Source organism: Nestor notabilis, unplaced genomic scaffold (genome assembly GCF_000696875.1).
Source record: "Nestor notabilis isolate BGI_N333 unplaced genomic scaffold, ASM69687v1 scaffold452, whole genome shotgun sequence".
NCBI classification, from domain to species: domain Eukaryota; kingdom Metazoa; phylum Chordata; class Aves; order Psittaciformes; family Psittacidae; genus Nestor; species Nestor notabilis.
Window position 1 is genome coordinate 10150 of NW_009918506.1, and position 27843 is coordinate 37992.

General features: G+C 42.5%; 1 protein-coding gene across 1 annotated transcript; it reads right to left on the minus strand.

Moving 5' to 3' along the window:
- SLC35F4 (solute carrier family 35, member F4) lies at positions 1–26746 on the minus strand. Its single transcript, XM_010009730.1, has 8 exons — positions 26707–26746; positions 25456–25644; positions 21053–21350; positions 12656–12875; positions 5776–5901; positions 3266–3458; positions 1449–1538; positions 1–450 (listed from the first exon to the last, which is right to left on the minus strand). Exons 1-8 carry the CDS (start codon positions 26744–26746, stop codon positions 209–211), a joined length of 1398 nt encoding a protein of 465 aa, XP_010008032.1. The 3' UTR covers positions 1–208.
- Positions 26747–27843: the final 1097 nt, after the last annotated feature.

A 27843-nucleotide genomic window follows, 5' to 3' on the forward strand; every position in this document is an offset into this window, starting at 1 on the left:
TTTTTTATTACAAAACATTTTATTGTAGTTATTTACACCCGTTCCTTGATAAGTGTATAAATGTAAACATTTATTATAGATGTATTTCTCTTATCTTACAGTCCATCTCCTGTTCAGAGTAAATGTTGTTTTTAAGCATACAAGTAGTGAGGAAATTTAAGCTATATTCACAGAATATACATCTGCGTGCAGCTGAAGTCCACCAGCCCTAAGCTAGTGGTATAGACACTGTACCATTAGCTCTACTTCTGCTTCTTGTGTGTACACTGGAGTCTGTGATGTCATCAGCATGATCCTCACTTTTCTTCTCTTTCAAGCTGTTGATGAACCTCAGGGTTATTTCATCCCATTCCTCAGGGAGCAGCATGAGCAGAAACCCAATACAAATGATGATGGTAGCTCCCAATCTCACTACGCTGAAGATCATTTTGTGCTTCAACAGATCCACAGCTGTGAAGAAGAAATGACAATGCCATCAAAACTGTAGCAGGATGAACTACAGCATGAGACCAGCCTGGCACATCTCTATAACCTGCGTGTTGCACTTTGGCTGTGATACTGGCCATGTCCCTCTCAGTCTTCTAGAGCGACCAGCTCCCTGAGTTGAGAACAGTTTTGACCTGGCCAGGTAGTACTGTAAGTGCCACATGACCTCTGTGCCTCACCACTTTCATGCAGGCTCCAAGGAAGCTTTACAGGGCTCGTCTAAACCTCAAGGTTTCAATTTTTTTTCTGAGAGGGAAGCTGCTTTATGTTAAGTCTCTATCTACAGCAGGTTACCTCAGTGTAATGTTTCCTTGGGCTGCACAAACCAGTGATGGGGAGACAGCCGTATGCACGTCAGAAAGCTGGAGTCAATGCCTCTAGGCCCAGCCTCCCAGCTCCACAACCAGCAACAGCAGTGCAGCTGAGCCTTTCAGCAGCCTCTTACAGGTACTGACTCTTTAACAGCTCTGACCTGTATACCTATAAAAATAGACATTTCTTTAAAAACATGCTCGAATACCTGAAGTAGCGAGGCTAAGAAGGTGGAGGAGGAGACAGAGGCTATTCAACAAGACAGGACTCTGAAGTAAACTTCCACATACACACTCTGCCCTGCTGCTGCATGGCAAGTTACCAGCACAGTGCTGAGCCACAGCAGCAGCACACTGACCCCACCATTTCTCAGCAGCAACCAGCAGCTTTGGGCTGCTGGCTGGGGATCCACCTGCCCTCTCCTCTGCATAGTATGGATGTACCCCATCACTCCCAGAGAAAGAGGCAAGATAAAACCCAAACACTTTCACCGTCTGAAACACCCACCATCACCAGGAGTATCTGTGGAAGCTGTAGGAGACCAAAATGCTTTGAAACTTGTGACACCAGATTTTGACTATGTAGATAATAAACCTGTTATCTGCATGCCCGTGTGCTTATTTTTCTACTAACAACCATGATACTTGTACCTGCATTTCCAGGGACGCTGAGCACTGTGCCAATTGAGATCAGAATAGGGTATGTAAGCACAACACCAACATTAACCAGAATATTGAAAGCTAGGGAAAAACAGAGAAAATAATATATGATTTATGGCGAAAAACACTAGAGTGAGATTTTTGTCCTCCACCTTGACCCTGCAAGTATCATACATGCTCAGTATACACAGCACAGTGATGTAATTGTCACAGTGATTAATTTTTACTTTTTATATATGAATGTGAAATGAAGGGCAGTTCTGCATGAGGGAAGAGGGAGGGCTGTAAATGCCCTTTCACTAACTGTAATACCACCGTTATCACACTGTATTTCACACCTTTGTCCAAGGTTTATTCAGAGACCGACAACCCAGTTTTGTTGCCATAAGCCATCATTTCTCCTACCAGAAGAATGGTGACCCCAGCTTCCCCATCTTGGCTGAGGCTGCGTTGTCCTTGTCTTAGTAGGACATTTCATTGAGGAAGAGCCCCACCCCACTCTACCTCAAACACACCAAAGGTGATAGCAGCAGGAAATCATGCTCTAAAGGACACTAAATACAATTACCTAATGAAGTTAACTGTGAACTAAGCAGACTGGAGTGAGACCATGTTCTTTCTGCCATGCTGAAGGCAAAATGAAAGCTGACAGAAGTACAAATGTAGAACACTTTTAATTTATGGGCTGGGTTTTTTTTACATTCTAGCACTCCCAGCCAACTCCAATTTCCTTGAGAGATCAAAAACAAACTGCAAAAACTTGCCTTTCATATCATTCCCTAGGGTGCTTTTCCAGCTCTTGCAGCCAGGGGCTGGTTCTGTGTGCTGTGGCAGGACCACAGGTCCCCCACCTGATCACCCACCACCCAGTCCTGCTGTTGAGTCCCCTATGGAAAAGGAGGAAGTCTGCCCACTCTGCAATGTTGTTCCTTGCGCTTGGGATTATATGCTTGGGTAGATGGCTGGGTGATAGATTATCCCTACTTTTGTCCCTTAGATGCTCACAGAGCAGCTGCAATTCTGATTAGAGCGGTTTCAAGGTGCTGTCAGTTGTCAGCCCAACCACATCTCAGCATGGCTGCATGGATGGGCTATGTACTGGCCAATGACATCCTTTTTGTTTCCATTTAATACACTTGCAGTGGAGACAAAAACCTCTTCAATTATAAAATAATAGAAACTTTACTAAAGGAAAGGATGTTGTTACACCTGGAAATTAAAACATTCCTGGACTGAATCCAACATACGTTCTGCCTGGTTAGAAGATAGGAATTGTGGCTCTGAAAGAGGGAGCGTTGTGGAAGGGCAGAGGGGAGGTGAAGACCACAGGCAATGATACAGCACTAGCCTCTGCAGGTTAATGCAAAGCTATGCGAGCTCTGCCCAGAGCCCTGCAGCACCTACAGAAAGGTGCCCCAGCAGTGTGGGTCTCTGTGTCAGTGCACACACTCCACAGAGCATCCAGGAACTGACAGGGTACATGCAGCTCTTTGAAACTGTATTTACAGCAATCAAACTGTGCCAGAGACAGTGAACTAGCAATGAAACTATGCTAGGAATATAAAGATGAAAACTGGACAATTAATATGACTGCTTCATGTTTACACTCTGCTGTTAGTATTAAGGCTTCTTATGAAAAACATGAATCATTTCTCGAGGAGTACCTGTTTGCACTGGGATCAGATTTAATCTGTGAGGGAGCTCTGTTGCTTAAGGGGATGGAGAGAATTGTTTGTGACTGAACCTAATCTTGCATTAGGGTAGGAGGGAGAAAAGCTAGAAAAATGAGTCCATTTTTTAACACATACCTAACCAGAGTCCAGCTACTCCACACAGGTAACCCCATGGCACCGCAGAGAAGGGGGACCAGTACTCCACTTTCGTAAAATACAGTATGATTGGGGTAACGGAGATGAAAATTAAATTGAAGAAGCCCAGGGTAGAAACAAAATGAGCTGCTTCCCCAAAGTTTGCACTTCCGAGAAACATTTTGAACAAAACCTGCAAAGGAAAGAAGAGAGGAGCGATTTAGACTTTACGCCTTTCAAAGTTCTCCAGCAGAGAGTCTCCACTCCCTTGAGGAGACTAGGACACAGTACAGCCCTGACTGAGACAGCATGCCATAACCAGCCCTTTTCTACAGAGGAGTTTTGAAAGGGGATTTCTGCCCCTTCCTGCATTTTAGCACAGGGGGATACCACCTTATTACATGGAGATATACCATTCTATGATTCTATGGCAGACAATAAGCGTAACAAAGTCTATGTAACAAAGCTTAACGCAAAATGCCATAAGGAGCCAGTGTATCTAAGAACACAAGGACACCACCATTCATCCAACTAAGTTATAGTGTTTGGCACTGTTAGGATTTGTGAGGGGACTCCAGTGACTTCCATGGCATGACCCTGCTGAGAGAGGAAAGCCTACCCTCAAGGGACTCAACGCTCACGGCAGCACAAGCCTCTGGGAGGATTTGCCCTACGTGAGCCTAAATTCATAGAATCATAGAATAGTTAGGGCTGCAAAGGACCTTAAGATCATCTAGTTCCAACCCCCCTGCCATGAGCAGGGACACCACACACTAAACTATGTCACCCAAGGCTCTGTCTAACCTGGCCTTGAACACCACCAGGGTTGGAGCATTCACAGCTTCCTTGGGCAACCTATTCCAGTGCCTCACCACCCTCACTGTAAACAACTTCTTCCTTAGATCCAATCTAAACTTCCCCTGTTTAAGTTTAAAGCCATTACCCCTTGTCCGACCACTACAGTCCCTAATGAAGAGTCCCTCCCCAACATCCTTGTACGCCCCCTTCAGATACTGGAAGGCTGCTATGAGGTCTCCACACAGTCTTCTCCAGGCTGAACAGCCCCAACTTTCTCAGCCTGTCTTCATATGGGAGGTGCTCCAGTCCTCTTATCATCCTCGTGGCCCTCCTCTGGACTTGCTCCAACAGCTCCATGTCCTTTTTATGTTGAGGACACCAAATTCATACACTTTGAAGCACAGAATGTTTTGGTCTGGAAAGGACCTTAAAATCATGTAGTTCCAACCCCCCTGCCATGGGCAGGAACACCTCACACTAAACCGTGTTACCCAATACTCCATCCAACCTGGCCTTGAGAACACTGCCAGGGATGGATCATTCACCACTTCCTTGGGCAACCTGTTCCAGTGCCTTACCACCCTCACTGCAAAGAACTTCTTTATATCTAACCTGAACTTCCCATTTCAGTTTAAACCCATTACCCCTTGTCCTATCACTACAGTCCCTTATGAAGAGTCCCTCTATTGCATCCTTGTAGGCCCCCTTCAGATACTGGAAGGCTGCTGTGAGGTCAACATGCAGCTTGTCTTCTCCAGGCTGAACAGCCCCAACTTTCTCAGCCTGTCTTCATACAGCAGGTGCTCCAGCCCCCTTATCATCCTTGTGGCCTCCTCTGGACTTGCTCCAACAGCTCCATGTCCTTCTTATGTTGAGGACAACCAGAACTGCATACAGTACCCCAAGTTGGGTAACACACGGGAGCAGAGTAGAGGGGCAAGATCACTTCCTTCAGTCTGCTGGTCACACTTCTTTTGATGCAGCCCCATATACAGTTAAAGTTACAGGTGAGTGACTTGTGAATGGTCAGAACAAATTTATTAGAAAGGTAAGCAAACTCTAAAGCTGGGAGGGAACTTCTTACTGCACTTCACCCAAACCCAAACTTCTGCTCCTCTTTATACATGCTTTGCCCTCTCCGAGCTGACAATAAATACAGCCATGTTTAGCCCAACCTAACTCAGACACTCCCCTGCCTTCTTCATCCCTTCAAGAGCAGACAGTACTTTCAAGCAGGGGACAAAGCCCTGCATCACATGCATCAGGCACAGACAGGGGCTCCAAGACCAGCATGAGCACAGAATATGCAAGAGAGCTGCAGTGCAGATCAGGGATGAGCCGTCTGTCCTTGCTCAGGGAAAGCAGCACTGCCTCCATTCAGGCTCTCCTCCATGCTGCAGATGGCAATCCCCTTCAAAATAGTGTTGATAAACTGTGGTGCCAGGAAATGATCAAAACTCCTTGCAGCATAGTGATGGAGATTTCATTAAAGGCTCATAAAGCAAAGTCATTCTGAATATTTGGCAGCTAACAACTCATTACCCTCATTGTAGATTTCCTGACATTGTAATATCTCCTGGTCACAATATGAATGATGCAGGAGGGATGAATAAAATAAAATATTTATTTTAAAGGGATTTCCTTTGTACTTATGCATTTTTAACATCCGATGTTAAAGAACACAAGAATACTAATAAACAGTTATGACCTACCTTATACAATGCCGATGTAGAGGCTGATCCAACAGCATATGCTACTCCAATAATTGAATCACCCTGGAAACCATCTGCATATGCCATCATTACAATTCCTGTGATTGCCATTATTGCCGCAACTATCTGCACAGACAAAGCAAATCAATGTAAAGCTCAGCGTAATTTTGTTACACAGAAAGAAATTATCACTGCATGGGGTTTTAATGTGTGTCACTAGCTACTTTCTCTCACTTGAAGCTTTCTTGTTTTCCCTTAAATAGGGAAAATTATGGACATTTGGGAGAGATGTAAAACATAATGAAAGTGTATGCACTGACAGGGGTATGGATGGATAGCACTGAAAATTCTCCTGGGACCTACTGAAAGAGCATCCATCATTAAGTATTATATGAGCTAAACATCAACTTTGGAGATATGACTCCAAGATCAAGAAATGTCACAACATTATGTTCTACTATACAACAAGAGAAATATTTAATGAAATTAAAACATGTAGACAGCCAACATTCCTGGACATAAGTCCAGGAGAATGACCCTGTATTGTGGAATACCAGGTTGTGCACCGTATTTCCTAACAGCCCCGCCAGCTTTCTTGGACAGACATGACCACATTTTTTTATGGAGCCTTTATGTTTGTGCTTAGGTTTTTGGCCTCATTTGAAAAAGCCCAGAGTTTCTAAGCAGATTCAAAGAAAGAGAGCAGAAATAATTAATTATACTGTATCTGAAATCCTGGATCTTGGCTCCAAGGACCTTGAGAAAGTGGCAGGGATCCCAACGTGTTTTGATCTTTGAAGAACTCCCCCTCTCTACCTAGTTGCCCACAGCACGTAAATACGGAGTCTCAAAGACCAAATAGCTTCCACAGACTGCAAAGGAAAATGTATTTCCTCAGACCTGTGGAAAATCACAGCCCCATTTCTGAAAGATTGGAGGTTTTATAGAGATCTTTTTTTAATTAGTATTAAAGATTTTATCATTATAAAAAGGCTGCTCATGCATTAGAGTTTGGTGTAGAGTACAAGATGCACAAATGCAGATGCCGACAGTTGGCTTTTACACAATCAACAGCAACATTTAGGGTTCCGAATCTGTTTTTCTATTCCCAAATAACCATTAAATCATGTAACTTCCCAGTGGATAAGGCAAGGCAGGCTCTCCTCAATCACAGAATCACAGAATAGTTAGGGTTGGAAAGGACCGTAAGATCATCTAGTTCCAACTCCCCTGCCATGGGCAGGGATGCCTACAGAGGAAGAAACTAATGTGGATCACCTAGAGAGGGCTCACCTCTACAAATACTGCCACATCAGCCGTCTCCCAAACTCAGCTGCTGAGCCTGACAGGGCTTTTTACCTTCTTGCTCCTGCAGCTCTGGTTCAACTCTTGAGCTAACACCAATGTGAGATGGACACTTGCTTCCTGGGAAACGTCATTAAACTTCATTTAAGAAATATTTACTACTAGACAAACATAAGCTTCCTTGCTTCACACTACAGACTTTAAAGGCATCTTAATCCAATCATGTGCATCTCCTTTTGCAGAGAAGCAAAAGATCTCAATAGTTTTACCAGGAGTCCCAGAAAATCCACGGATACTCATATCAAGCAGATGTGAGCCAGACTGAGACAATAAGCACAAAAATCCTACGAAACAATTTCAACAGAGCCAGTCCACAGAACAAAACTATGTTTCAAGGGACACACAGGACAAGGACACATGCTTGACTCAGGTAAATGTGTCCACACATGGGGGACAAGGGGGAACCAAGAATCAGCTAGCAAGGTAGAATCAATCTCTGGGACTACAGGTAAAAATGTTAGTGCTCCTAAGTCCCATAGGTATCTAGGCCAACATCTTCATGAGGGAACTTATCTCCTGGGTGCATTTGTAAGTATTTCCCTTTCACTGTTAGCCCTATATTACTAGTAACTGAGTCACACAGGTACCCCCTCACATTGCAGTTGCAGTGCCAAAGGCAGAGTCACAAACCACAATGCATGTCTATATCCCACCTTAATTCTACTTAAAACATCCAAGCTCCAAGATACAATTCAACAAAGATGCCTAGCTGTCACCTAAACCTAAAGATACCATTAATATCTCCAAATTCACCATGAAATGGCACTTGAAACCCAGGTCCCTCAACTTAATGATATGGGACAGAATCATAAGTACTCAACAGGTGTAATGCAATGGTTCAATGAGATCTGGAAGTGCTTTAGAGAGAGAGGACCAGACGGCTTCCCTCCCTGCCTGCCCAGCATAACACATCCTAGCAGTTAGGACATTGCAGGAGGAGGGCTTGGGTCTCTTCATTCAGAGGAGGGACATGAATCCAAGACTTGCCATCCCTGGACTTAGGGATCTCACCAGCAAGCTGCTGAGGAGGAGAGGGGAACGCGCTGCATTTTCCACTGCCTAACAGGGAATCTGGCCTTCATTTCTTATATGAAGTGGGGGGCTGGAAAACACCACACTCTGCTGTTCTCCCTGCTGAAAAGTCAGGGCACATCTGGCACAGGACACACATATCATCACCCAAGATGCAGCAATGCTTATTCTGATCCCTGAGCTTGCATCTTTCTAAGGATCTGTGAGCAAAACAAAGTTAAATTCTCATAGAAGAGCGAGTTTCAGTCCCATTCAGTTGAAAGGGTCCTTACAGAGCTTCTTCCTCCTACCTTTGGTTTAGTTAATAATTCACTAGTAACATAATTTTCCAGTACTGCTGTTCTCCTTACAGCTTATCCTAAGATACAAATATCACAAAAGCCCCAGCCTTGAAGCAACACAGAACTACACCCAGGACCTCCCAGACATCAGCATGTCCCCTCCTATCAGTTACCTGCTACAGCCCTCCCTGCTACAGCCCTGCTACACTGCCTGGCTAGATTCATCTCAGGCTGCACTATACATCTTGCCTTGCACATGAACTCATACGCAGCACTTCAGCTGTCACCTGTAATATTTCAAGCAATGTCTCCTATAAGGCAAAACAGAAAAGTCCGATGTAGTTATCCCCTCTTTCTGAAGGAAAGGATTGAGATTTAACTCTAAGTGCGCTCATCACTCAGATCCAGTGAGTCCTTCGTATTAATGAAAATGAGTAGATCCATCATCCCCAATGAGAGATTCTTTTGATTGGGAAAAACATCTCCCAGTCCAACTACACCAAATTTAGAGAGCCAGTTTCCTAATCTAATCAAGTATTTAGAAAGCCAGGCACTTTTTTTTCCTAAAACAACTAAAATGATGGACAGATACGGAGCACTATCTCATAAGAAGTTAGATAAATAAGACCTGACACTAGAAAACTGAAAGAACAATATTTAAGTTTCATTTAAGTTTCAAGGCTTTGTCTGCAAACTGTACACCACTGCATTAGCAATTGTCATGTGCTTGAGAAACCTGAGAGCACATCCTGCAGGCTTCTGTAAGCTGACAAGAAGCAGCAAGGTCACAGTGAAACAAAGCTGGTTGTTGTAGCTGACAGCTCATTAAACAAGGCTTTTAATTAATGGAAGAGGATAGTAACTTTCTTTTCAAGCCTCTGAGGTAAAGAATGAAATTAGCCTGCCTCTTCCCCTGGCCCCAGAAGAGAGCAAGGCCAACCAACATTTCATTCAGGAACATTTTTTTCCAATGTGGAGCATAGTAGAAAATGAGGTGTTGTAGTAAGGAAACCTGTCTCTAGAGCACATTCAAGCTTTTGGGGTGCTAAAAGTCCCCAGATCACTCTGTATCTACACAATAAGCAATAATTCAACTTCACAACTGAAACACAACCAAGGGCTCAAACATGCAAACATTTAATCATGTGGCTAAATCTAAGCAACGCAAGCAAAAAGGAATACTCAAAGTATGAAGTCTTGTAAGTATTTGTGCTTGCTCCGAGCCAAAGCTGTCTGGACTTCCACGTGTCCCAGTGTAACATGGATACATTATTCATTTGCGAGATGTTCAGAAACGTTCAAGCGAAGAAGATTACAGTGCAGGCAGGGATCGTGCTACGTTTCCTTGTGCAGGGGAGTAGGTACTTCAAGGTACCTAGGGTTCACCTGCACTACTTCCATACGTAAATAGCTATATAGTCATTGCTGTGTATGTCCTTCTCATATGAATAGGCTTTCTCCAGCTCATGTTTTTCTCTCTAGGGCTGGGTGCAAGCGTCTTCCCTCACTACAGCACCACCGCTGAGGGATATGTGGCTGTTGCTGCAGAACACACACTCCAGGTACCTCAGATGCAGCCAGGGCAACCGAACCTTTGCGTGCAGCCCCTGGCAGCTCTTCTGCCGCTAGTCAATTCTTCCACAGGCAAGATTATGCCATACCATAAGGTGGCCATCAAGATAGGTTTGTCTTTATACAGCCATCTGAAAATCCATCCCCCCAGCCTGCTTTCTGGGCTGTGCAGAAGCGCTGTGCCAGCACACAGCCTGGGGACCAGAGAGCCATCACACAGAGGGACGTACGGATACCACGCACCCATGGGTGCCTGCGGGCAGTTCAGAGACCGCCTGCAGCAGCAGCAGGCAGACAGGCAGCTGGCGATGCTGGGAATCTGCCACAGAGCCGCTGAGCCTTGACGGCTGCTGGTTCTCAAGCCCAGGCAGATGAAAGCTGCCTTAGGTATACAGGCGCCGGCTGTATCCCTACCTCAATGTGCCGCAGATGTGCCTGACGGCTCTGGAGCTCTGAAACAGCTGCTAGGAGCCGAGCTCCTTTGAAAACTGGCTGTGGTCCTGGGTGCTGAGTGCTTTTGCAAAAACATTGGCTCACAGTATATGATTAAGCTCTTACTTCTTTTGTCTCCTCACTGCCCAAATAACCTAATTACACTTGCTCTCTGAAAGGCTGGGGTATAAAAGCAGTAGAGGCATTCAAAGCACAAAAGGCTGGGTCTGCGCTGCTTTGCTGGATTTTAGTTCTCAAAAACTTCTGTGTGGTTATTAACATAATTAAGTGTTATTCTGGCAGGAGAGCTGCTGGAAAATACTGCTAACTACCTTTCCAGCAATGTGCATCTTGGATCTGCCAGTTAGCAGCGAAACTAGTTTCTTTCATGTGCAAAATTTGCTGGTCTCTTTTTCTGCCAGGTTTTTCCTGTGCAAACCTCAGAGCGTTTACAGCATTAATACTAATGCATATTTATAGCAATGGGGTTTTTTTAGTCAGTGAGAAAAAAACTATTAACTGAAAATAGTTTTAGTATTTTTCACGTAGGTTTCTTTAAAAGAGCAGGCTAGGAAAATGCAAAAGCTATGCTTGTTCTACAAAGAGGTTGTTTTGAGACAAAAATTAGCTTAAAAGCTACAAAATTTCCTGTATTTTCAGCTGAAACCTGAGATGATCAAGGGGCAGAGGAGGGAAATTACCATTCCTGTTAATTTCTGTACAGAAGAATTGAGGATTTCAAACCCTCTGTATTCTTTGTGTTAGTCATCAGCAGGTTGATGTAGGTCACATTCACCTGATGCTCCTGTATTTTGTGTTTGAAACAGTTATACCGGTGTCTGTCTTTAGCACTGCAGGATGAAATGTCTATGTCCTTACCTTCAACGGCACTATGGCTGAGGTCTGTGAATCATGGGTTCACCTCCTGAACTTCCCCTGGTCTAGCAGACCCTCCACCAAGCCAGTCTAACAAAACCCTCCTGGGGGATCCTACCCACGAGCTCACCTGTGTGATGGCACACATGTCTTGAGGTGCTCAGGTACTGTGCCATTACTAACTGTCCATCCAGCCCATCTCACCAGGAAATTAAGGGAACTGTTTTATTTTAAACGCTTTCCTCTTCCGTTCCCAGCCCCCATGCAGGGTGCTCTGTTCAGTGTGCTGATGGCTGCTGCAAGACCTAGATCATATGCCCATAAAATAGGATGCCTTTCATTTCTGAACCCTTCTGTCACCCAATCAATAGAAAAAAAGCTACTATGCCCATTTTTAGAACAACAAAGTCACCTGAATGAGTGTCCTAATGCATTATTACACTTTCCATGAAAACATCCATGGAAAATCCAACAGGTAGTGGCTCTCTCTGGTCACGGGCATCGTACCTGGCCCCAACCAATCCCTAATGAAATTCAAGGCTCTTGGTAGTTCAATCAGGATTGTACTCAACATGACCATTAGGCTTTCAGCCATTTCAGTAGGGGAATCTAACAGCAGAAGTGGCAGAAATCCTAACTACTCCTTAGCCAAGGTACAGAGTGAACAGTTTAAATTGATGCATATTAGGAGATTTGTGTATGTAAAATTACAGGAAACATGCTTGCTTTCCCCCAGATCCAGGCATGCATCATTTTTTTCTAATTCTTTTCTTTTTTTTTTGCAGGGTCCATATTACTGCCAGTGAGTCCTAGAACACTTTGGTTTAATGCAAAGCAGTCGCTGCTCCTTTTAAACCAAATTTGGCACATGTATATGTGTGTGTAAAAAGTAATAGGCGGCATAAGAAAAATACATTACACATTGAAAATAGCTATCTACACAAACAAGGAATAAAATTGCTTTGGTTAGAACTTAAGCATTCATCACTAAGCTTAAAGTAGAATTAATTGGCTGTCTTTCAGCACTGTAACCCAAGACAGAATAGGTTTATATGAAACTGGAAGTCCTCCTATTCCAATTTGTCAAATTACACTTAGCTGTAATAGCTTCTTGAAATTCCCTCATCGAATTACCTCTGGAGCCTGAGATCTCTAACTGATCTTCAGGCTGAGGTTTACATCATAAAATTAAATGAGAAATGGTTTCATGGTGTATATATATATATACCCCAAAATTCAGCAGCACTGTGGCAGCACAATAGCTTATGGATTTAATGAAATTACGAAAACAAGAAAGAGTTGAAAAACAGGCATGTCATTACCCTTGCTCCCATGAACCTGTCTTTCAGCACGATCCAAGAAAGCAAGAAGACAAAAGCTTTGTTACAACAGAATAGGGCAGAGACGTCTGTGGCTGTCAGCTTCTTTAAAGCCAGTAAATACAGGTAGTTAGTCAGAGTCCACAGAATAGAAAAGGGAGCAGTCCTTTTAAGAAAGAGTTTCAGCGTCAGACCATCTTCACCAAAAATCCGACTGCATTCCCTATGAAAAGAAAGGAGTTTAAAACTCAGCTAGGATTTTCCTTAGCATTCACACCAGCACAGCAAAGATTCATTAGATTTTATCACATTCAATTAAGTGCTTTTCCTAATTACTCCACAAACCCTTAAGAATCTGTTGTTTAATTCACACAGAGAAAATAACCTACAATCTTCTTAAAACAGCAGTTTCACAAATAGAAAAGTAGTAACTTACCTGGAATAATCACACTCTATGCAACAATAATCCCAGAGACTCACACACAGACATGAAGGTTATCTACAATGCACTGTCAGTTCTCAGACTCTGCCTTCGAGGCCATGAACAGAGGGATTATAACCGCAATTTTTTCTTTGTAACTTGACAATTTTTTCTTGCTTTGCTCCAAAACCTATTTTTATTCTTATTTAAATATATTCTCACGTATGGCCAAGTAAGCTTTAAGAATTGCTTAAAGATACTCAAAAATGCTGCCAGATATATCATCATGGTGGCAAAGTGAGCCACCAGCCAGCAGAACTGAGGAATTGAGCCAGCTATACAACAGTGTAAGAAAAAGAAGGAAAGGGGAGAGAAGGGTATTTAACATCTTTGTTTTATTACACAGTGAAAAGTTATGTTTGCTCAGAGACATTTCCTTCTGCATTAAATTGCAAACAAAATCTCTAGCTTCCCAAACATTGTCATACTGTCCTGGGTTCAGCTACAGCAGTCATTTTTTTTCTCCTTCTCAGTAGCTGGTGCAGTGCTGTGTTTTTGACTTTCAGCCTGGGAACAACGCTGATAACACCAGTGTTTTTAGTTGTGGCTAAATAATGTTTACTCCGACCAAGGACTTTCTCAGTCTCATGCTCTGCCAGGGAGAAGGGGAAGCCGGGAGGAAGCAGAGACAGGACACCTGACCCAAACTGGCCAAAGGGGTATTCCATACCACAGCACGTCATGCCCAGTATATAAACTGGGGGGAGTTACCCGGAAGGTCTAGATCGCTGCTCAGGTCGGGCTGAGTATCAATTGGCAGGTGGTGAGCACTTGTATCCTCTCCCCTTGTTATTCCTCTTATCATTATTATCATTGGCAGTAGCAGTAGTGGTTTGTATTATACCTTAGTTACTGGAGTGCTGTTATCTCAACCCGTGGGAGTTACATTCTTTCAATTCTTCTCCCCATCCCTCCGGAAGCAGGGGGAGGAAGAAGGAGGGGAGTGAGCGAGCGGCTGCATGGTTCTGAGATACTGGCTGGGCTTAAACCATGACACACACACAACTTCAGTGAGCTGTTTGCTTCTCAGGATTTCACAAAAGAGAAGGGTCAGCCGAGAAGACACTGGTTTCCAGGACAGCACTCCTGTGCAAAGTGGTACTGTGTGGGCTAAGGGGAGACCAAGTACTCAAGCATGCAGCTTGATTAAAGGCACATCACTGCACCCCTTCTGAAACATCTCTACCTTTCCCAAATTGGGAAGGACTTTTTTTAGCAACTCCACTGTCTGCATTCTTGGTTAAAGGTATCCCTCAAAATATTCTTCAAGATATTCCCAGTACGCTTCATTTCTTGACATGGCAGGTTCTCACATGTCTATTAAAACATGAGAGGTCCCACAAGTGAATCCTTCATACAACCATAACACCAGTGGAGTGAACCAAGATACTATCAATCTGCAGTGCATCCTTACGAGGTAACATTAAGTGACCAATCTAAATGCCATGAGGCCTTGCGGCCTGAAAGTACCCACAGCCAAATATGGCTGTGTTTGGAAGACTGCTAATATGTAATTAGCAATCTACATATTAGTTCTTATATGTAGAACTAATTAGTAACTAACTTCAAAAAAATAAATAGTAACCTCAGAGATTGCACTGCAATGTAAAGTCAAAAACATTTTTTACTTTTAGGGGTATGGGAGGTGGCTGTGTGATAATTATCTCGATTTGGCTTTGCCTTTAAAGACAGAATCGTTTTCAGGTCTCCTAAACCATTTTTAGTAACTCTGGGGAATCCTGCTGTTAGAAGTATTGCATTTTTTTACTATTCAGAATGGACATCATCACTTTCATTTTGAGGAAAGTAGAATAATAACATCTATGTATAACGTGAGATCAGCTATGTCTTAATGTAAATGATTCTATGATTCTGCTTAATAGCCATTCATTCCCTGTTGCCACTGAAATATCTGCCACATTCATACCCTGTACCACCTGGGTACAAAGCAGTCATTTCTGGTAATAATAAATTCCTTCCTCAAACTCTGTGCCAGGGTGTCCAACAAGTTAACACTCAGGCAGGTGGACCTGTTTAATTATCTCATTCACTCTAGTTGACCTTGACATTCTCAGAAGTCAGCCTGTTCTCCAAAGATCAGAAACGAAACGTCACACACAGAAAGAGAATAACTAGTGGTGTGTATCATTTATCTGTGACACAAAGCAAATAATGAAGCAAAGAAATTAATGCTTAAGCTTGACTGCAGGCTTTTGTGTCACTGCTTGCAACCAGAGTTAAAGGTGATGAGTTTCTTTGTGTGAGAATGGACTCACTGGTAGCACAGACTTGAATGTTTGTTGACACGCAGATACAGCAGTTTACATTTAAAAGATGTTTTCCTCCCCTTGAGACTTAGCTGGATGCAGAATGTGATTCTGAGCTCAGACTGTACCTCAGTTCAAGACAGGTGGCCTCTGACATGGATGCACCGTGGCTATGTCGCCATTACATGACACCAGAGCCAGTAGGCCCTGTCTCCTGGCAAGAACATATCTGTATTGTGAACTACAGACCTGTACGAAGCCTGCTTTCTCCTGCAGTGGGAATTCTGCCAGCAGTTCTGATGCACAATTTGATCATTACATGGTTGTAAATCCAACCTGTCTCAGAAGTTGCCAGGATCTGTCTTGGAGGAAACAAGCTTGTGTTGTGTTAAAACAAGACAGAAGGATGCTCAGGCCGCTTACAGTAATGCAGGGCACAGTTAAATACCCCAGTGCCATGCTGACAGCATACAAAGGCAATAGCAAAAATATCCAGGCACATCACTCTGGTGGAGTCTGCAAGGCCACAGGAAAAGGTCTTGTACAAATGTGCCATGCAAAATTATATCACAGTCATCCATGGTGGTCCCCACTGCCAGAAAGATAATGAGAATAAGCCTGGTTCTTCTGCTCCTACATCCACTAGGAAGGAAGGTGGCTTCCAAAGCCAAAAAGGGTGAGGGGGATGCCAGAATGGGTTAGGTTTTGTTGTCCTGCAGATCTCTGGGATGTCTGCAAACAGACAAACTCAGAGCAGAATCAGGAGGATGGACTCCAAAGTGACCTGACTGTGAGTCCTCAGACTGAGGTAGACTCAGTGATTATTATATTATTCTAGGTTGGACTCTGTGGGGTGGTCAACTACCTGGGAGAGGCTGTTGTGGCAACCCTGCACATGTCACTTATCTGAGTTCCCAGAAGCAGTGGCAGGGATGAGCAGAGATTCACATCTAGGAAAAGAAATCTGGAAATGCTTCACAGGTCCCAGGCAATAGGCTGTTTAAGCAGACGGAAGAGCCACCATCACACACAGCAGTGTACAACGACCAGACAAAACAGGGGCTAGTGGTTCCTCACCTCTCAATTAAAAAATACAGCAAAGACTTGAGAAAGGGTCGTGCTGAGCAAGACAGAGACTTGATGAATTCACCTCTGTGCCTAGGAGAACTCCATGAATAATGCTCAGTGAACGAAGAGATAGGAAGAATACTTTATTTTCCCAGTAGTGGCTACAGTAGATAGCCTCAGGCTTTGTGAGGGCTGGTTGCTCAGTGGTTAACTCAGCCTCTTTGGCATGCAACGAAAATTAAACTTGCAGGAGTCATCAGACATGACAGTGATTAAAACTCAGGTCAGGAAAGAGGGTTCCATGGATCCCTCTTCAGTAGGCTGTTAAAGGCAGAGACATGTCTAAGGGCAGCTGACCCTGAAACTATGATACAAACTATTTCTAAATGCACAAGAAGTCTATTTAAAACCTGCCCTCTAACATAAATAGCTCTTTTTATTTGCAGGTAGCCCTCAGCCATCAGCTCTGGGCAGTGTGCCATGCTGCCAGAAATTGCAGCACCTCAGGCAGTCATGTAGCTTTGCCTCTGGCACCCATTAAATAGCTTGTGTCACATCTCAGTTATTCCGATGCCAGCCCATGCAGAAGAATGTGTTTATTCACCCCTGACACACAGACACCTCTGGAGTGTAATGCAGGCACTGGTTTTAAAACAGCTTACAGAAAACACAGAGCTTACAGATGCTACCTAGGGTAATGAGAATACAGCGAATGTAATTACATCACCTAGATCAAAAATTGGCAAGGCCACCAGTGACATTACGGTAGCAAGAAGCACCACGGAATCTTTTGTGAGCACAAGCTGTTAATATGCCATTTGGTCCTTCTATCTAAATGATGGCATCTGCTACAATAAAATATCTTCCAGCTCCATTTCAGGAGACAGATAGAGTAATGGTGGTTAAGCAACTGGCGAATTGTTTTCCAGGACTGACCAAGTCTGAACACTAAGAAGGATCCTGGTCAAATGTATTTGTCTGTTCCAGAGCTGGAGCAAAAGGATAGGGAATTGTGCATGAACCTCCTACATAAGCAGTGTCTGGATCAGGGAGCGCACCACAGCAATGCTGTCTCCCAAAAGGAATAATCCAAAGGAAGCCTGGTTTTGTGCTGATGGTTTTCCTCCTTACTGTTGAGCCATTTGGGGTTGGAGCAGCTTCAGGCAACAAGAGATCCTCATTTCTCCTCTGAAAAGCCTTTCACAGTGAAGATCTAGACTTGCGGTGCGTTCTGTAAGTGGCTGAGGAAGCTGGACTGAGCTTCTGCTGCAACATGGAGAGATATGTAGGTGACAAACTTGCAGATGACAGATGACAGCAAGTATCAGCTACTTAGAGCTGTTTTTACTTTAAGTGATGCGCATGTTCTTTTTTTCTAGGAAACTGACTCTTCCCAACATGTTCATATTTATTAAACCTGCGCTTACCAACACTCAGCACCACTGCCTCAAGGCTATATAGCTCCTGTAGGACTAACCTCAGCTATTACATTGTGGATATAATCTGGTAGAAAGCTGCTGTATGTCACAATGTTTGTCCTTCAGAAGTCAAGACAGCAGATGAGGAGGCAAAATTTACTGACACTGAAAATATCATCCACCTACTCCAAATTATAAAACTATTAGGATCCTCTGTCAAGCCTGTGGAGTCTTCTGCTGTGGTAAATACTGGCAGGGTTAGATTTCCTAGTGCTGAGCTTACTAAGCTTCAGATTGTTTTATCCACCACTAATGCAAGGAATTTCAAGCTCCTTATGTGGGACATGCCTCTTACCTGCAATACTGAGGGGATACCAAAAACTGCATCTTCTGCCTCAAGACAACCACAATACTTTACTGAAATGCAGCATGGAGGTAATAACCATGAGTCAGCTTCTAAGACCACAAAATTTAATGTCCAAGATAAAGTGTAAAAGCTGAGAAATACATAATTTACAGTCTCAAAGATAATAAACCTTTCAGAAAGCAAATCTAGAGCTGAAGATTGAGACTTCTATCCTTCCAAGTGGAATTTATTAAAGTAACAGTGGCTCTATACTGCTTTGCCAGCCTGGGATAGCACTCTGCAAGTCACTTGTATGATTACTGACCTCTGTCAGGAGATCATAGACAGTGTTTGTTCTGATCCACCAGGATCATCTGCTGGACAAAATGTCATATGTCTTTAAAACTCCTACTGAGTAACTACATCCTCCAGAAACACAAAGAGAAATCACCTCTGGACTCTGAGGCAGGCTTGGAATCACTACAGGATGGGCTTTGTTGACCAAGAACAAGCTACTCCACAGAAATAAAACTAGGAAATGAAGCAATAAGAAATCATACAAAACATAGTAAAATGCTTTGTAACAGGAACAATATTAAAACAAACAACTCATCTAGCTTTGAAAATAACCACCTAGCTTTGAAAATAACTCTGTCCTTGGTAGGAGGCTGGATTAAATGACCTCCAGCACCCTTTTAGAACTAAATCTGTCTACAACTCTCTAAATTAAAAAACTACAAATGATGCTTTTTCGTTTCTTTAAGTCACCAGAAAATCAAGTGCTCATCCTGAAGATATGTCCTTTCCCATACCTAAACTGGAAGAGTTTGGCTTGCCAAGTCATAACATAGCACAGACCAAGTAGTTGATGCCTGTAATAAACTCAGTATTTGCCAGCAGTTACGTCATCCCTGGGATATGAGTTCCCTACATATCCGGAATAGGAAATACTCTGGGAAGATGTCCATCAGCTCTAACACTGGTCTCCTGTTTCCATGCATTCACAAACCTACTTCACATCTCTGTGCGTGCAGAAATTCTTCTGGCCGTGTAAGCATGTGTTCTCAACTTTAAAAGCTGAACACCTAACAGCTTGGGAAATCTTTTAATTATTTAAGCATATTTACATTATGCATTGTCACAAATGTTTTGCCCAAAATTTTGCTCTGATAGATATATAATCAACCAACTAACTGCAAAGAATCTATCTGCAAGGATATTTATTCTTACCTTATTCCTTATCTGCTGTGCATTTGCTTTACCCCCTACCCAGAAGCCAAGCTGACACTGTTATTGTTCTCACAAATACTGCAGCAAGAATCTGAATGAAGGCATCATTAACATACACTAGGGTTTTCAGAGAAGCAGTTAATTAAGTGCAACTGTTCAATTTCAGTCATGCTGATTTGACAGAAATGAGAATTTAGGACCATATTACATCACAGATCCTGGCAAAAGCAGCTGAGGGAAGAATTTGGCCCTGCTACATTCCAGCCTGACAGTCACAAATTGAATTCACTGTGCGCTCAATGACAGCTGTGCTGAACCCTGTCAACTGGAGCAAGGTATGTGCCACACGCTGGCTAATACCTTGCACAACAGACAATTCTGCTGAAGTCAGTAAGATTGTTTTCAAAGCAAGTCTGCACTGGAGTAACAGAATTGGGTCCCAGCTCAAAATCATCCTGTGAATTTCTTCCCTTCATGGGCAAGGTGTATTATACCTTGGCAAGCTGAATTTAGTTCCATCTGTTAAAGCAGCTTCTATGGCACTGTCATATTGGTAGAATAATGGAAGTGGAGGAGTAACTGTGAAATGAATTGTCCCAGACCATGGTGGTACTTCCAAGCCCCGATGACAGGTTTGCTATGGCTTTCTTAAGAACTGGCTAGGGTGAAGCTAAGCCTGCTGCAGTGCTAGTGGCTGGACCTGATGATCTGTTTGGGTTCCTCTCTAACCTTGCATTTCTGTGATTTCACAGTGCCTACTGAAGAGGGATTTACAAATTTCCAGCCCTGCAGACTAATGTTATAGTTAGTACTATGGGCTCCTTTGCACTTGAGATTGAAAGTTCAATTACAACATACTGCCATGTGGCGTTAGGGAAGGCTGTAGTCAGAAGGATGTCTTCCCCTGGCTCTTATTACAGAGAGGAAGAGGTATTTCCACATGGAGCCTGATGGAAGAAGGGACAAAGTCTCTACATCATTGCCTCAGGATGACAGCCACTAAGCTATGCCAACTTACTCCTCAAAGCTACAGGGGGAGGAAAACCAAGGTAATTCTTACCACACACAAAAGACAGCAGTGAAGGCTACTAGGATGCTCTTCCTCTGTGCTATGCAGCAGGAGGAGGAAAGGGAAGTTTTCAGCCTCCTACACTGAGCATAGAGATTAAACCACAGTCTCCTGCATGGAAACCACCTCTTCAACTTTGAGCATCTTTCTTCTCAACTATGAGTTGTTTTGGTTCCCCTTTACACTACTGTTGTATCATAAATGGACCAGAAGAGATTAATTAATTGCCTGACCCAGACAAGGACACAAAATATAGAGATATTAGATAGTATAATAGCAAGATTATAAGCAAATTACTGACCATTTCAACTCAGTAAAAAACCCCTCTAACAATTAATGATCCATTTATTCACGCATATATCAATCATCTGTTAGCTTTCTGTAAGCTATTTATGAATGAGATTTTCCACAGCATGACCTTTATTCTGCCTTCTGACACCATAGGTCAAACTGAGAAGAGCAGTGATCTCAGTCCACAGAGATCAGGTTGATCAAAGGGATATTGCCACAGTAAAGCCTACCTGAATTTTCTGATTGGAGACTGCTTTTCCTGTGCAGTTGCAAGGTGCCCAGAATAATAAATAGGAAAAACCATAATGTTCCAGTTTGTTGAGAACCAAGTCATGAAAAAAGGACAGTCAAAGGTCTCATACGTGATTTTGACAAACTGCGTGGTCCCGACCCAGGAAGAAGAGACGGACAAAATGATCAGAAATCTCCAGATAAGCTTGAGGAATGTGGATGTGCAAGACTGGCACCGTGTCTGTCCTTCAGCTTCTTGGCTGCTGCCCTCTGTGTGTGTTTGTGTTCCTTCTTCTCCTGAAGAAAAAAGAATAGAAAAAGAAAAGAGTTGTGCACATTATGAATACATTCAAAACAATTCTTGGGAGATCAGAATCTCCTCTCTGATCTAGACACAAACCATCCCTTGCCTTCTCTCTGTAAGTCCCCTATGTCTCACAAACACTGGAATCGTGCACAGACTTAAAAGGAATAGGAACAAAACACAAACACTATACTTAGGCCTGAGGTAACAGAGTTACAGTTAAGTTGTGCCACTGTTTACTTTATCAGCCCTTCATTCCTTCTGTCAGCCAAACCTCTAGAACAGAGCTATAATCCTTGGAACCAACATTATAAAGTCAATTACTGTGCATGTGTGCCACATAAAATCTGAGCCTCTGCATCTGAAATCAGGAGCCAGTTATTATTATTCAAGACTTTAACTCAAGAATCACTTTTTTATTTCCAAGTTGGGATGAGAAAAGAAACAGTTTGGTGGTTTTATATGCCCAAGCGGAGAAAACTGGTATATTTACATTTTTGAAGTTAAAAAAGGAAACTGGTCAAGAGTGAAGCTTGGCATGCCTAGAAATAAACCTCTACACATAAAAAAGGAGGAATTGGAAAGTTGTCATTTCTTATTTTAGTGCAGGACTTTTCAGATCTGATCTGCAGACCATCTGCAGATTTCCTAACAGAAATGTACAGAATTTAATCTTACCAACTGGCAACTTGCTCTCCAGCCACATCTTCCAGAGATGCAACCCGTGAACCCTATTTTGATTTCACAGATCCCAGCTGAAAACAATGAGTTGAATTGCATTGAATATTGAGGAGCACTAACACTGTTGCCCCATGAGCTAATGTGGCAGTGCTGAGATCCAACCATGTATTCCACTAGACCATACCACAGAATCATGGAATGGTTTGGCTTGGAAGGAACCTTAAAGATCATCTAGTTCTGTATCATGTAAGTTTGACAGAATAAACAGCAGTTCTTTTTAAAAATCACAACCTACAGCTATTCTTAACTACTACTGTCAATTATTAGTTGAATCAACACATGATGTGAGATATATATATAAGGAACCGTATAGTTATGAAGAGGAGCTATAGATCCACTGCAGTGAGAGCATATGCTGTCCTACATTCAACTTAAACGTGAAAATCGTAGCCTTTCAGACTCAGGTTTACTTTTCTTTTGTATTACTGCTTTTGCTACAGCTATAAAAAAAATGGCAAACTGAGGTTCAAAGTTATTACATTAGACCAACATAACATCTAAAACCCAGTTCAACATAGCAGGGAGCATATTTGCAATCAAGAATTTTCCTAACCAAGACATAGATCTTTTTGTAATTGTAATTGTATGGTGGGGTTTTTTTCCTAAAAATAATCAGTATTTAGTGTCACCATTGTTTAGTGCTGAATCAAGAATTTAAATAAAATTACAGGTTTATTAAAAACATGCAGACACTGGTCTGAAAAGGCAAGCATCATTTTAGCATTCTCTCTGGCTGCCAGAGAAAATAGGTATTTTTATGGTACTAATAATGACTGACATATTCTATTAAAAGGTAAATTACAGTTTATTTGCAAGTTAGAATGGCTTAAAAAAAAGTATTATGTAACATCCACTTGCAGGTTTTCCTGCTATGCAATTAGACCTTCTTCAGCCAGCAGTTAAAATAATCATACAGCAATAAAAGACTAAAGCACCTGTATAAATGCTTTCATTTTACAGTTACCAAATAACTATGTAATTGTTGCTACTACGCATGACACTACCATTAGCATTTCCCTTGGATTTAACAGTCCCAAGTTTGAAGGCTAGGGAAAGGCACAGGAACATACATTTCTTGCAAGTCCTACCTTGGGTTTAAAGACCTATGTAAGTTTTAGACTGATTAAATGTAGTGGGGAGTTTTCTTAAGTGCTTAATGAATGGGTAGGATTCATCCCATGTAATGTAGTTAGCAAATAATTGTGCATTCAGAGTAAATATATTGTCTAGGGGCCTTTTATATTTAATGATAATGAAAGTATGGTATGGTGAGAAGGTAGCTGATTTCATCCTCATATATATCTAAGCCCACTGGAGGCAATTATCTCTTCCTATAAAAGATATTTAAGTGAAATTCAGATAGAACCCCAGCCAAAGTGACATAGAGGCTAGACAGTTGCTTTCAAAATCCAAGGGATGTGCGCACCTAAATCTTGGCCAAAGAATCAAAAGGACAATATAAGAAATGTCTTTAAAAATAATTACAGGGCTTGAACTCAGAGACACACAGCAAGCAGGCACATAGTTCATACTAAACAGGTTTAAGGATTTCCAAGTCATGAAGCTGAGGCTGGAGTAAGCTAGAAAGTAGCACTTGTGTTCAGATACTGACTGATATGCTAATAAGGAAAAGCCAAATTGATCAGCCAAAGTGGTGGTAGACAGCTTTTTAGTAAGGTAGAAGAAATCCTTGGTGTCTGCATTTAGTTTGGTCTGAAACAAACCAACAGACTTACCCTACCAAGAGCACAGAAACAATCTGAGAACTAAACACAGATGAAATGACAGGGAAAGAATCCAAATGACACTGCAGGTAACAGATTGAGACGACACTGGTCAATGACAAACTGTGTTGAAAGGCAGCTAGCAGAAATATCCCTACATGGTCCTTTTATCTATAATATAATTGTTGCTTGTGATGTCTCTGTGACAAGATGGTAACAGAAAAGCTTCTTGCTTTCATTTTTCAGAAGAGTGAGATGAGGAAAACCAAAACCTACAGTTTATCTTCTGAACTCTTTTCACTACTTGCCAACCACATGCCAGAAAATATTATCTTTTATATTAGTTTACCTACCTGTCAGGTCAGCCCTATCTAGACCTCCCTGCTGAGGAAGGGAAGATCAGAATAAAAAGAGAAATTAATACATGCAAAATGAATGTTTAGAAGAGTATGATGTCAAAGCACTACTCTTTTCTCAAGTGGCCTAAAGTGCTTTCTTAGAGAAGATGGATTCTGATTTTGGATGTACCCTAGTGCCAGCATGCACAGAGTTATTTCAGCCTGTTATCTACAAAAGTTATAATAGATTGGTTTTCTGGTATCTTAGATATCGTCTTTACTGCAAGATGCTGCATCATCCACTCCTTGCAGCAATAATCACTTCCAGTATTTTTCTGAGGGTTTCCATCAAAAGAGTATTCCTGAAGTATGAGATCCCTCCATTTTCCAACGCAAGAAGAAAATGGCTTGCTTTTGCTGCCATCGGTGATGAAATGACAAGAGGAAGGTTCATCTCCCACAATTCCAGTGTGCAAGGGAGATCCAACCTGTTCTTCCTCCCCTTTTTGCTCACAGTATCTACACAGGCAGTCTTCCAAAGAACTTGGATAGTTAAATTATTTCAGTCATTTAATGTCTGTTTCCTTCTCAACAGTACAATTCAGCGGACTCAAAAGCCTGTGGCTGCATATTGTAAGTGCTTCCATCCCATCCCTGCTGGTAATGGGTGGATATCATGGAGAAGTCAGTGTACACCATATCTACAGGGTCAGTTGAGCTAAACTTCTGTAGTAAAGTGGGTAACATATTCCTGATGGAAGCCCTGATGTGCAGCTGGTCGATGATCAGAACTGTGATGGTCTTCCCTAGATATCCTTCCACCTGTTGCTCCTTCTCTTCCTCTTCATCAGACTGTCCATGTTGTGAACTGAGATTGTCATTATCTTTGAGAAGGAACATGGCTGGCTTTTAAGGGTCCTGGTCTCTGTCCAGGCTGAAGCTGAGGAAACATAACCACTTTATAAAAACTAATTTGTGTGTGTGTGTGTGTGTGTGTGTGTGTGTGTTAATTATTCTTTCAAGAACTTCTGTGCCTAGTGGCCTTATGATTCCTGAGATATATATCACACTACATGTACCTACTGAGGCCCAGGCCTTTTCCTCCCGTCCTTGCTTCCTTCCCGCCTAACCCCAGTTTGCACACAGATAAAGGAAGGGCTTTCATGTGGCTTTGCTGTTCGCAGCACCGTAAATCAACGTCAACATGCCCAGACTCCACACCATCTTTCAAAAGACAGACGAAAGAGGCTTTCGCAGGCATGCTGTGACGCCGGGAATGCGGCTGTTATGCCTACCTGATCTGCTCTGCCTCTCGACTCTGCTGTGCCGACAGATTCCCGAGGGACTTCGATTCTGCAGCTCAAGAATGGGAGCAGCAGAATCTTCAGCAACAGATAGAGGGGAGAGCTGCCTAGTCATGCCTCTGTGTCTGCTGGGGCAGTTGCCTCCTGGCTTGCATTGGATGACAGATGATCGTGAGGCACCTGAGAAGAAAGAGTTTGCATCAGTTTGGCTGTAAACTCCCTGGAGGAAAGCGGGGCTTTCAAACGCTCTGTCAGTGAAATGCATACAAATGATTCTGCAGGAGAAAGGAAGCACACTGCAAAAATCAAGGTTTCAGCTCTGGTCAGAATAAAGTAAATAAGTAAGTAAATAAATACTTAACTCTCTCCCCCCTTATGGAAAAGAAAAAGGTGCTGTATGAAAACCAGTCTTTCCCCTGAAGAAATGAGAGCCCTATTGACGCAGTATATCCTTAGCCCCACGGCTCCATCCATAGGGTCTGAATGGTCAAAGGAATTTGTACTCACGTGGGCCCCTTCCTGAGCACTGACACTGAATCAGGCAAAAGAAGAGGTCACCATTCTCCATTAGGGTGGACAGGAGGGCTGAGGAACCACTAGCACGCAGAGTCAGTGCTGAGACCCTCTCCAGAGGAGACTTTTCTCTTTCCAGAATGATCCTTGAGACTCTTGTATGGAATGTAGCCATGGTCACCGATAGGTCTTTTTGATAAGGACTTCTGCTAAATCACTGAAGACACAAGTTTCAAGCCTTTACATGCACTATTATCAGAATGTCCACATCTTCAGAGAAGTTGCTTTTTCTTCTTCTGCTAGATGCAGATCACACCAAGATGCTTCATTTCACATGGAGGTTGTATAGAGGCACAAGGCAGCAGAGAAGACCCAAGTCCCAGAATTACCAGTGCTATCAGATGAAAAATCTTCCACTGACTAGGACACCACATTTTACAAGTAAGAGCTTGAAGGACTGGATTAAGAACCAGCAAACAACAGAAAAGAGTGCAGTGCTGGAATACAGCAGAGTGTGCCGGGTGATCTTGCAGGTACTCCCAAATTTGTTGAAGGTGTCCATGTAAGAGGTCAGTCAACACATGAGCAGCACAAGAGAGTCCTCTTTTCAGTCAGAAAGTCAAGATGACAAGCCATTTTGGTAAATACAACTGTGTTTTCATCATCAGTTGAGTTCACCCACCGCTTTTTTTTGCAGCTTCAACTGGTGACCATCTTACCTGAACTTACGGAATACACATATACCCAGAGCAGCCACTAACCTCACCATGACTTCGAAGGATTTAACATGATAATCATACCTATTCCACATTGAAAAGAATACAAAAATAAAGGCAAAACCCATGTGTAAGGTGCCAAATGTTGCAACAAATTTGGCAGACATCTCAGAGGGCAACATTCTTCGTTGCAATATGATCCATTCCAGAACACTACAAATGTAAATAACTCCAAGCCAAACAACAACATAGAAGTATACTCTAAAGCAAGGACTGTATTCAAGATTCAAGAGACTGCATGAATCAAGGCAACACTCTTTTGCCCAAGGAAGCTAGGGGTTCATATAACCTTCAATTAACTTAAAGCTATGTTTGATTCACCATATCTAACTACAAAGATCGCAGAGGAAGAGATGTACAGAATACAGAAAAATCCTTTCTCAGCCTATTTATATCCTCCAAGGTTAGTTTTTACCCTTCAAGTGGGTAAGTGACTGAACCAGCAGCTAACCCCCTAGAGATGATCTTTCTCAAACATGCTCTTCCCTTTCTCCTCTGGCCAGTATAAGGAAACTGTGACACAAGGAGGACACCAAAGCCTACGTTCCACCTTGCCACATAGTCCTATAAATTCAGTCAATGCAGTACAGAACCCAGAGTCTGTGACAGCAGACTCACAAAAGTCAACTTTGGAAAATTAAGACCTCTATGATGTCTAAGGCTGTATTGTCTCTCCCCATTTTTTGGTGAGCATTACTCTTTACAGAACTTTTTAGAGCCTACTGGACATTTTCAGACCTTTAAAAAGCCATTCACCTCCATATATTTATTTTACATCAATCTAACAATCACACAACTTCCTCACGACTTTGTTCCACTCATTTCATAACTTCAAGCGTTACTTCTCCCATTTATCAAACAAGGATAACATTACCTACTTCATAAGACTTTGTAAACATCTTGCAAGCCACTCTTGAGGTTGAAAAGCACATTAGAAATGGCAGCCCCACCAGAAGCAGCATAGCACCTCTATTTGACAGCTGAAAGTTAGTTCCAGCCTCCATGAGTATCTCTGAAGCTAAATATTCAAAAAGGCACTTATGATTTTTCCAGTCCCCAACTTAAAGAAGTTTTATTTCCAGAAAGCATT

Excerpts from the sequence above, each read along its gene's own strand:
- SLC35F4 (XM_010009730.1), bottom strand. The coding sequence starts at position 26,746 with ATGGTGAGGTTAGTGGCTGCTCTGGGTATATGTGTATTCC. Across the intron at positions 25,645-26,706 it reads TCTGGGTATATGTGTATTCC|GTGCCTCACGATCATCTGTC; the intron begins GTAAGTTCAGGT and ends CTTTCTTCTCAG. Across the intron at positions 451-1,448 it reads CAGCGTCCCTGGAAATGCAG|CTGTGGATCTGTTGAAGCAC; the intron begins GTACAAGTATCA and ends TCTTCTTCACAG.